General features: G+C 42.6%; 1 protein-coding gene across 1 annotated transcript in view; it reads right to left on the reverse strand.

Moving 5' to 3' along the window:
* Positions 1 to 12268, reverse strand: part of LOC126334648 (ATP-binding cassette sub-family C member 4-like) — a 225429-nt gene that overhangs the window by 31461 nt on the left and 181700 nt on the right. Inside the window, exons 21-22 of the mRNA XM_049997093.1 lie at positions 8963 to 9090; positions 8624 to 8869 (exon numbers count right to left, since the gene is read on the reverse strand). Coding sequence (XP_049853050.1) covers positions 8624 to 8869; positions 8963 to 9090 — 374 coding nt within the window. The remainder of the gene's footprint in view (positions 1 to 8623; positions 8870 to 8962; positions 9091 to 12268) is intronic.

Raw genomic sequence — 12268 nt, forward strand, 5'->3', positions numbered from 1 at the left:
TGCACTTTTTAACATTCATTATTTAGATATATGGGAGATACGAAAATAAGATGGTGAACAACTAAATGTTTTCTGGGTTGGAGTATTGAACTGTCTGCAATCTTCTTCATATCTTGTAAATACTGACGTAGTGAACGTTAAAACGTGCAATTTTTCACCGTGAACGTAATGGGAAAACAGGAAATGATAACTGTAAATATCTTGTACACACATGCACACACACACACACACACACACACACACACACACACACACACACACACACACATACATACATAAAAAGGGGCGCGCGAGCACACATGAAACCTTTCAGGTGGCGTAATATAATAATACGAACCCCAACTTTCCCAGTCGTAAATTTTTGATGTATATTTTCTATGATTAAGTTCCCTAAGCCTGCTGAGGACAAACTACGAATGATAGAAGAAAAGCTGTAATGCAAGACAAAGATAAACACCACGCCATAACAAGGTATATATAAAATGTTTTGTCCGCTATCGAATTTGTGCATGATTCTTACACCCTTCAGCAAATAGGTCCGGGTAAAAAGGAGAAAAAAAGAACGATGTTATAGATCCCTTCTGCCTTATTTGATCTCATTCTACCTGAGACCTGAGCTCTTTTGAATTTTAACTTTAACACTGGATACCCCATGTCTTCCATGTCGATTCCTATTCTACACTCCTGGAAATTGAAATAAGAACACCGTGAATTCATTGTCCCAGGAAGGGGAAACTTTATTGACACATTCCTGGGGTCAGATTCATCACATGATCACACTGACAGAACCACAGGTACATAGACACAGGCAACAGAGCATGCACAATGTCGGCGCTAGTACAGTGTATATCCACCTTTCGCAGCAATGCAGGCTGATATTCTCCCATGGAGACGATCGTAAAGATGCTGGATGTAGTCCTGTGGAACGGCTTGCCATGCCATTTCCACCTGGCGCCTCAGTTGGACCAGCGTTCGTGCTGGACGTGCACACCGCGTGACACGACGCTTCATCCAGTCCCAAACATGCTCAATGGGGGACAGATCCGGAGATCTTGCTGGCCAGGGTAGTTAACTTACACCTTCTAGAGCACGTTGGGTGGCACGGTATACATGCGGACGTGCATTGTCCTGTTGGAACAGAAAGTTCCCTTTTCGGTCTAGGAATGGTAGAACGATGGGTTCGATGACGGTTTGGATGTACCGTGCACTATTCAGTGTCCCCTCGACGATCACCAGAGGTGTACGGCCAGTGTAGGAGATCGCTCCCCACACCATGATGCCGGGTGTTGGCCCTGTGTGCCTCGCTCGTATGCAGTCCTGATTGTGGCGCTCACCTGCACGGCGCCAAACACGCATACGACCATCATTGGCACCAAGACAGAAGCGACTCTCATCGCTGAAGACGACACGTCTCCATTCGTCCCTCCATTCACGCCTGTCGCGACACCGCTGGAGGCGGGCTGCACGATGCTGGGGCGTGAGCGGAAGACGGCCTAACGGTGTGCGGGACCGTAGCCCAGCTTCATGGAGACGGTTGCGAATGGTCCTCGCCCATACCCCAGGAGCAACAGTGTCCCTAATTTGCTGGGAAGTGGCGGTGCGGTCCCCTACGGCACTGCGTAGGATCCTACGGTCTTGGCGTGCATCCGCGCGTCGCTGCGGTCCGGTCCCAGGTCGACGGGCACGTGCACCTTCCGCCGACCACTGGCGACAACATCGATGTACTGTGGAGACCTCACGCCCCACGTGTTGAGCAATTCGGCGGTACGTCCACCCGGCCTCCCGCATGCCCACTATACGCCCTCGCTCAAAGTCCGTCAACTGCACATACGGTTCACGTCCACGCTGTCGCGGCATGGTACCAGTGTTGAAGACTGCGATGGAGCTCCGTATGCCACGGCAAACTGGCTGACACTGACGGCGGCGGTGCACAAATGCTGCGCAGCTAGCGCCATTCGACGGCCAACATCTAGGTTCCTGGTGTGTCCGCTGTGCCGTGCGTGTGATCATTGCTTGTACAGCCCTCTCGCAGTGTCCGGAGCAAGTATGGTGGGTCTGACACACCGGTGTCAATGTGTTCTTTTTTCCATTTCCAGGAGTGTAGTTCCATCACGTTCTCAGACAAGTCCCCCCCCCCCCCCCCCCCGTCGCCCCGCGCTCCTACTCCAATCACAGAGGCCTAATGTATTATTTCTAACTAAACGCTCTCTCTTATGCGTTCAGTAGTGGAATTCCCATTGCACTCTTAATGTTACCAGCATTAAGCAACTAAGCAATTTCACCGAAGGTTATTTGTACTGGTCTATATGCTACGTCAGTTCTCCCGACGATTGTTTCTTTTCCGATTACTGAACATTTTCCTGGCACCCATTTCTCCTAGGCTGCCCTGCAGTTCCCATTTATTTCATTCGTAAGGGATTTATATTATTATATTCCTCTCTTTCCCTGAACATTTTTGAACTTTCTTCTTTTGTTGATCAACACTGAAGCATGTCTTCTATTTACAATGGTTTCTTCGCATTTACCTTCCTTGTACCTGTGTTGTCTGTCCAACATCTGTAATTTCTCCTTTTCAGAGATGTCCACTCCCCTTCAACTAAACTGCCTACTCTGGAATTCCTGGTATCCACATCCCTAGTGAGTTTCAGACGCGCCTCGTCATTCCTCACTACTGCAGTGACCCATTCCTTCCACACTGATTCCTCCGGACGATTGTCTTGAACTTCATTCTTCTCTTCATCATATCTAAATTGAGATCCGAGTCTATATCTGCTCCTGGGAAGCTCTTACAATCTAATATCTGATTTCGAGGTCTCTGTCTGGCCATGAAATAATCCAACTAGAATGTTCCCAAGTCTCCCAGTCTTTCCCAAGTATACCTCCATTTCTTGTCATTGTCGCACAGAGTAATCGCTATTACCATCTGAAATTTATTGCAGAACTGTCTTCCTCCTCTCTCATTGCTACTTACAATCCCATACCCTCCATTACTTTTTCTTCTGTTCCTTCCCTTGCAACCGCATTCCAGTCCACCATGATTATTAGATTTTCATATCCCTTTACATGAACCCCCCCATGAAACATGGACCTTGCCGTTGGTGGGGAGGCTTGCGTGCCTCAGCGATACAGATAGCCGTACCGTAGGTGCAACCACAACGGAGGGGTATCTGTTGAGAGGCCAGACAAACGTGTGGTTCCTGAAGAGGGGCAGCAGACTTTTCAGTAGTTGCAGGGGCAACAGTCTGGATGATTGACTGATCTGGCCTTATAACACTAACCAAAACGGCCTTGCTGTGCTGGTACTGCGAACAGCTGAAAGCAAGGGGAAACTACGGACGTAATCTTTCCCGAGGGCATGCAGCTTTACTGTATGATAAATGATGATGGCCTCCTCTTGGGTAAAATATTCCGGACGTAAAATAGTCCCCCATTCGGACCTCCAGGCGGGGACTACTCAAGAGGATGTCGTTATCAGGAGAAAGAAAACTGGCGTTCTACGGTTCGGAGCGTGGAATGTCAGATCCCTTAATCGGGCAGGTAGGTTAGAAAATTTAAAAAGGGAAATGGATAGGTTAAAGTTAGATATAGTGGGAATTAGTGAAGTTCGGTGGCAAGAGGAACAAGACTTCTGGTCAGGTGGCTACAGGGTTATAAACACAAAATGAAATAGGGGTAATGCAGGAGTAGGTCTAATAATGAATAGGAAAATAGGAATGCGGGTAAGCTACTACAAACAGCATAGTGAACGCATTATTGTGGCAAAGATAGATACGAAGTCCACACCTACTACAGTAGTACAAGTTTATATACCAACTAGCTCTGCAGAAGACGAAGAAATTGAAGAAATGTATGATCAAATAAAAGAAATTATTCAGATAGTGAAGGGAGATGAAAATTTTAGTCATGGGTGACTGGAATTCGGTAGTAGGAAACGGGACAGAAGGAAACGTAGTAGGTGAATATGGACTGGGGCAAAGAAATGAAAGAGGAAGCCGCCTGGTAGAATTTTGCACAGAGCACAACTTAATCATAGGTAACACTAGGTTCAAGAATCATAAAAGAAGGCTGTATACATGGAAGAAGCCTGGAGATACTAAAAGGTATCAGATAGATTATATAATGGTAAGACAGGGATTTAGGAACCAGGTTTTAAATTGTAAGACATTTCCAGGGGCAGATGTGGACACTGACCACAATCTATTGGTTATGAACTGTAGATTAAAACTGAAGAAACTGCAAAAAGGTGGCAATTTAAGGAGATGGGACAGGGATAAACTAAAAGAACGAGAGGTTGTACAGAGTTTCAAGGAGAGCACAACGGAGCAACTGACAGGAGTGGGGGAAAGAAACACAGCAGAAGAAGAATGGGTCCCTTTGAGGGATGAAGTAGTGAAGGCAGCAGAGGATCAAGTAGGTAAAAAGACGAGGGCTAGTAGAAATCCTTGGGTAACAGAAGAAATATTGAATTTAATTGATGAAAGTAGAAAATATAAAAATGCAGTAAATGAAGCAGGCAAAAAGGAATACAGACGTCTCAAAAATGAGATCGACAGGAAGTGCAAAATGGCTAAGCAGGGATGGCTAGAGGACAAATGTAAGGATGTAGAGGCTTATCTCACTAGGGGTAAGATAGATACTGCCTACAGGAAAATTAAAGAGACCTTTGGAGATAGGAGAATCACTTGTATGAACATCAAGAGCTCGGATAGAAACCCAGTTCTAAACAAAGAAGATAAAGCAGAAAGGTGGAAGGAGTATATAGAGAGTCTATACAAGGGCGATATACTTGAGGATAATGTTATGGAATTGGAAGAGGATGTAGATGAAGATGAAATGGGAGATACGATACTGCGTGAAGAGTTTGACAGAGCACTGAAAGACCTGAGTCGAAACAAGGCCCCCGGAATAGACAACATTCCATTGGAACTATTGACGGCCTCGGGAGAGCCAGTCCTTACAGAACTCTACCATCTGGTGAGCAAGATGTATGAGACAGGCGAAATACCCTCAGACTTCAAGAAGAATATAATAATTCCAATCCCAAAGAAAGCAGGTGTTGACAGATGTGAAAATTACCGAACTATCAGTTTAATAAATCACAGCTGCAAAATACTAACGCGAATTCTTTACAGACGAATGGAAAAACTAGTAGAAGCTAACCTCGTGGAAGATCAGTTTGGCTTCCGTAGAAATGTTGGAACACGTGAGGCAATACTGACCTTACGACGTATATTAGAAGAAAGATTAAGGAAAGGCAAACCTACGTTTCTAGCATTTGTAGACTTAGAGAAAGCTTTTGACAATGTTGACTGGAATACTCTCCTTCAAATTCTGAAGGTGGCAGGGGTAAAATACAGGGAGCGAAAGGCTACTTACAATTTGTACAGAAACCAGATGGCAGTTATAAGAGTCGAGGGGCATGAAAGGGAAGCAGTGGTTGGGAAGGGAGTGAGACAGGGTTGTAGTCTCTCCCCGATGTTATTCAATCTGTATATTGAGCAAGCAGTAAAGAAAACAAAAGAAAAATTTGGAGTAGGTATTAAAATCCATGGAGAAGAAATAAAAACTTTGAGGTTCGCCGATGACATTGTAATTCTGTCAGAGACAGCAAAGGACTTGGAAGAGCAGTTGAACGGAATGGATAGTGTCTTGAAAGGAGGATATAAAATGAACATCAACAAAAGCAAAACGAGGATAATGGAATGTAGTCGAATTAAGTCGGGTGATGTTGAGGGTATTAGGTTAGGAAATGAGACACTTAAAGAAGTAAAGGAGTTTTGCTATTTGAGGAGCAAAATAACTGATGATGGTCGAAGTAGAGAGGATATAAAATGTAGACTGGCAATGGCAAGGAAAGCGTTTCTGAAAAAGAGAAACTTGTTAACATCGAGTATAGATTTAAGTGTCAGGAAGTCATTTCTGAAAGTATTTGTATGGAGTGTAGCCATGTATGGAAGTGAAACGTGGACGATAAATAGTTTGGACAAGAAGAGAATAGAAGCTTTCGAAATGTGGTGCTACAGAAGAATGCTGAAGATTAAATGGGTAGATCACATAACTAATGAGGAAGTATTGAATAGGATTGGGGAGAAAAGAAGTTTGTGGCACAACTTGACCAGAAGAAGGGATCGGTTGGTAGGACATGTTCTGAGGCATCAAGGGATCACCAGTTTAGTATTGGAGGGCACCGTGGAGGGTAAAAATCGTAGAGGGAGTCCAAGAGATGAATACAGTAAGCAGATTCAAAAGGACGTAGGTTGCAGTAGGTACTGGGAGATGAAGAAGCTTGCACAGGATAGACTAGCATGGAGAGCTGCATCAAACCAGTCTCAGGACTGAAAACCACAACAACAATCCCTTTACATAATGAATTTTCGGTTCAACATTCTCATATCAGCCCTATCACTGACATGTTCACAGTAGCTCATTTTCTGCCCTAGTTTCCTACTCATGACCAACCTTGCTACGGTTATACCATTTTCTGCTGTCGTTGATATTAGCCTATACTCGTATGACCAGACGTCCTTGTTTTCGTTCCGTTTCACTTCGACACCCACTAATCTAAGCTGAACGTTAATACATTTGACACTCCAGTCCCGATTCGTAGAACGTTACTCTTTCGTAGGTCTTTTTCTAATGGCATCACCCCCTGGGCAGTCCCCTCCCGGAGACCGGAATGGGGCACTATTACGGAATGTTTTGCAGCTAGACAGATTACTACAGGCCACATGTCCTATGGATACACATTAAATGTAATGCAATGGTTTTTGTTGTCATCTGCATCCTCACGCCGTTGATCACAGCTGATTCTTTCACCTTTTTGGTGCTGTTTCCAACCCAAGGGCAAGAGAGTTCCCTGAACCTCTGTCCACTTCTCCGTCCTCTTTGACGAGCTTTTGGCCGAAAGACGGTGACTTTTTATTTCGGAAGTTTCGGCCGCAATTGCTAATGATTTTTATTCAAATTGGATCACTGGATGTAGTCGTCTTCGGGACCGAAGGCTTTCTGAGTAGCAGCCAACGGCGCTACCCCTAGGCCTCACGTCAACTCCACACTGTTAACGACCAATAAACAGTATATCCAATACTTTGAACGTGTCTTATTTGTCGCACGAACTCGTCTCCTTGTGTTGCTATTCGATTATTTCTGTAAGTGCAGGAATTTTGTTGAACTTCATTTTCCTCATGCTCAGTTTCGGGATAACACGCCCAAACGTAGGTTCGCTCATACCATGAAAGCTTTCAGTTTAATCTTTAAAGATTCCCTTCAGTTGTTGGAAACTTCTGTCATCTGCCACTATGTCTGGTGATACAAGACTTGGAGTTTTTCGATATTCGGTTGATTTTTGTTCCACCATATTTTCACTAGTACTAAGCCACAGCAGTTATCTTTTCTGGCTGTGAAACGGACACACAGTTTGTCCCTTCATATGGGGAACTGAACAAATAGGAAAAATTTAAATTTTGAACAAATGTCACTTGGAAGTATTCCTATATAGCTAGAACCCTCTGTACCGTAGTTTCCTCTGGTTAAGCTTAGTTTGATTGCAATACATGTATGACACTTAGGGATAGACTTTGTTATAGCACAAGTCTAGCACCATTATGTTGAGGAACTAACGTTGCAAACAAGAAGAACGTTTATGAGCGACGCCGAAGATTTTCGTATGATCTCTATGATGACATTTTTTTCTTTTGCATTTGAGGCCTAATATTTATCAGAATATACTAGTTAGTAATAAGCACAATAAATAATAATTATCGTTAGGAAAGTGCTATTAATGGGACTAATTACGAATTACGTATCAATCACGGATCATTCCGTGCGACTCTAGATAAATGGTGAGCCTGCACATTTATTAAGCTAGCAGAAACAGATGAACCGTATGGACCCTTGCATCATTGCGGTAATAATGCCTTTTATGTCAAAAAATTTAATAACGAACATATAACAGAGGAATTAGTACCGTCCCGTGCTCAACACTTCCATTCAACATAGTCACCATACATTTGTGCACATTTATATCATCAGTGAACTCAGGCATCAAAACCAGTTTAGAAAAATTCAGTGTTTTACTTCTTGACCCACTGTTTTCAACTTGTTTTAGGCTTACTTGTGAAGAATGTGCAGGGAGATGCTGTAATGGATATCATCAATGTGCAGCGTTGGGTGAACAAGTTTGGTAACGGACACTGACATTGCAGATAAACCACGCAGAAGGCAGCCGACAACGTCTGTCACAGACGCCAGTCGAAGACGTGCTGGCGGAGTGATTCGAGGTGACAGACGCTGTAGATTTCAAAATCAACAGTGAAGCCAGTCGTTTTAAAATCGTGGGTCAAGAAGAAAAACATTGAATTTTTCCATGCTGGTTTCAATGCATCGGTTCAAGAATAGCGCAGATGTGTACAAATGCATGGTGACTGTTGAAGGACAGTGCAGGCTACGATTTGCACTAATTCCGATGTTACATGTTCAATAGTAATTTTTTTATGACACAGGAGACATTACTTTTTTATTCACTATCGAACAACGCTCTTTTAGTGGCTACTTACTTCTGAATCGCTCATTGGACTTGTACATGTTAATAAGTATATTTAGTAGGCCATTGTGATAAACTTACCTCTTCAAGGGCATTCCAGAGTTTGTCATCATCAAACTCAGAGAACGGGTCCAGATTAAAGCGGAGCGTCTCTGAGAACAGTACTGGCTCCTGGGGAATAATCGAGACTTTCTTTCGCAGGTCGTGCAGGCCGATGCCACTAATGTCAATGTCATCTATTAGAATAGTCCCATCTATATTCACCAGGCGGAAAAGGGCGGAGATTAGCGACGATTTTCCAGCGCCAGTTCTTCCTACAATACCAACCTACATACAAGAAATAATAGAATAAATTTTAGAAACGTACGAAGCCAAAAGTAATGAGTTAAAAGCACACTGGAAAAATACAAGGGTTACCACCTTATGCATTGCTTGAATAGAGAAATTAAGATCTCTGAGGACTGGAGATTCTGTTGGCTTATATTTCAGATATACCCTCCGGAAGGTGATCTGACCTCTCTGAGGCCATGTATCTGGTGGTTTTTTATCTGCAATGAGAAATGTTGGTGGTAAGACACGGACATACATTTGTCAAAAATTGCGGACTATGAATTAAACTGAACATACCTATTGTACTTTAAGTATTTCAAACATCTTTTAAAGGAAATGAAGAATACGGTTAGATACCATTGTAGTCGTATTACTAACCGAGAAACAATAACAATGTTAATAAAATTACGTGCGTGACATGGTGGTAGCACAGTGGCCCACTATTTTGTATTATATGACTCTAAAACTATTGGATGTGAACTAGAACGTCATATTTTCATCGTTTTTACACAAAATGGAGACTAAAGTGGATTCGATTTTATATTTTCTACATGCTGTGTGTTGCATCACCCACTCATAGTATTGTACAAAATGATAAATGAAGGATGAACATTATATTTGTTATTTTATCGTAGTTCATCCCTACTTTTAGGAATTGTGCGGTTCGGTAGAGCCGAAAAAATTAGGTAATTTAAAAGTCTTCATCTTCTCAACTGCTTTAGCTAGCTTTCTTCTTGCTAATCTCCGTATAATGAATGAAGTGACTGAAGTCTGAGAGATTACTGGGTTTCTCCGAAGATAAATAATAACTGGTATCATCAACTCATCGTTTCATGTGCGTTTTTTATTTTTATATGATCTTTGTGTTAATGAATAGATATTACTCAGACTCGGGAATGAATGATCTTGAGAATAACACTTTGCGATTGTTCCTGTTTCGTTTTACTGTAAGAATTTGATAACAACAGATGTGCGATTTCACTGTAAAATATGGTCTGAAAAATGTAATATATTGTGTAGTTTATGTCGTGATATCTTTAACATGAGTTGTCGAAGACTACTTTAGCCTAGCCCACCTATGCCAAACGTTACTTCGACCTACCGTTTGTCATAAAAATGTCATCTGGGTTTCCGTGCAACAAAATTCTTTCACTCCCTCAAATCCTCGAAAGGCGAGGAATTCGCTACACCTTCGATATGCGTTCTCCCTCCCTACTCGAACCCCGTTGTCACCTTAATTTAAACCTTCTCCTTTACCATACTGAAAACCCCCAGTTTCCTTCACTTCCCGAAAGCTCGACACCAATTATCCAGTAGTTCCATAACTGATGACTTACCTTCGTTCTCTGTCACTCTTATACCATCACGTCCTCCCAACCTGACGTCTACAGGCGCTTCACTTTCTTTCCAAAGGAACATAACCGCTTTTGCCTAACTGACCACGGTATGCGTCTTCCAATCCACTCACCCATCCACATCCTTTATACTGCATATCAGGACTCTTCTCCTTCTCAGTCTTCACCGTTTCTTTCAAACAGCATGATTTGATATCACCTTCCCCAACAAATCCATATCGCAAACCTTCCAAAACAATGTCTCACCAAATGTCGTACCGTCCGTTGCTTACTTCTTTCTAAAAATCAACAAACCTCAGTACTATTCCCTGACAGTCCCTCATCTTGGGCTATCATCCCCAACAACTCTAAATACTAGAGGAAGACATGAGTTTTATTTACGTACTCGTCAAGGAAATCGGCTCCTTTCTTTCAAGAAAACATCAATGGAAATCATCAGTATTATAAATTATACGTAATACCTAATTTAATAGCTTTTTAAAGTTTCTGCATCACTTTAGCACATTTCTCTTGCTGAAGAGGGGCTCTGTTACGTGTGACAGCCCATACTTTGCCCGTGTGTTGTGAGGTGGATGAAATAACCATGAAAAAGGAAAGAGGCTACTAAACCGACGATCTGAGTAGTGTCAGTTACTAACGAAATAGAAGTGGGTGTCAAGATAAAAAAAAGTGACAAGTGCGATAAGAAATAGTCTGCAGATTTTACATGACGAATCAGCATCGTTCATCTCTGTGCTGAATATCTGGAACATGAATCTAAAAAAAAAAAAAAAAATGAGAGTGTATAACACAATTAGTTTCGACAGGTATGAGTTGAGTAATGTTTGAAGAGAGGAAAGATCCATTGTTGGTAAAAACCGTATTACAAACTTGGAAAGAAATACAAAAAAAGTTACTTACAGTTTTAGGGTGAAAGAAAACCTTGTTGACAAATGAAATCTGAAAGAAGCCGAAATGAACGGCGAGGGGGGGGGGGGGGGGCGGAAAAAAGAAGTTGCAGCTAAGGATATTACAAAACAATCCTAAAAAGTTTTGCCTCACCGAAAGTAAGACAAAAATCATCGCCGGCAGCGGTGTCTGAGCGGTTCTAGACGCTTCAGTCCGGAATCGCACGACTGCCACGGTCGCAAGTTCGAATCCTGCCTCGGGCTTGGATGTGTATGATGTCCTTAGGTTGGTGAGGTTTAAGTAGTTCTAAGTTCTAGGGGACTGATGATCTCAGATGTTAGGTCCCATAGTGCTCAGAGCCAATTGAACCGCTTGAACAAAAATCATCTGTTCGATCTCTGAATCACGAAACCATTTTAAATACCATTTACGACTCTCAAGTTCTATAATGCAACTTGACCTTTACTGCACCACTTACACATTTCTGTGTAGTCTCGACCTGTGGCCATCGTGAAATGTGTTTGTGTCGTTGATGTGTGCGTCATATTTAAAATCTGCTTATTGACACACACATCACCAACGCAGATATGCTGGAAAATAGCCACAGTCCTAAACTGGCCCACAGTGTCATGTATAAGAGCGTACTGAAGAGAGATGCCTCTGAATGTTTATGTGAAAACTGTTGAAGCTTTCCAAATAAAACAAACGTTATTAACATTCTACATCTTTATTCGCTATGCATTTGCATTTTCAGCCCTCTACCGGTACCCGGTTCAGAATTTTAGCGTGTGACACGCAGCTGTGTGACTTTAACTTTGGCGGAGCGTGAGAAACAGCATGCTGTAGTCGAGTTTAGAATTCGAAGAGTTTGTTCACACATGGAGTACCCTCTCCTTTAACGTGACAATGCTAGACCACACACAAGCGCTGCGACATCTACAACAATCTGGCTCTTCGTGTCGCTGTCATCGATCATCCTCCATACGCCCCGACTAGGCACCATTCGATTTTCATATGCATCCAAAACTTGAGAAACATCTTCGTGGACTTCACGTTGATGAAAATGAAGCGGTGCAATTAGGGATGAGGTTGTGGCTCCGTCAACAGTGTCAAACATTTTACAGTGACGATATCAATAAACTGATCTCTTTTT

The sequence above is a fragment of the Schistocerca gregaria genome, chromosome 2, assembly GCF_023897955.1.
Source record: "Schistocerca gregaria isolate iqSchGreg1 chromosome 2, iqSchGreg1.2, whole genome shotgun sequence".
Classification (NCBI taxonomy): domain Eukaryota; kingdom Metazoa; phylum Arthropoda; class Insecta; order Orthoptera; family Acrididae; genus Schistocerca; species Schistocerca gregaria.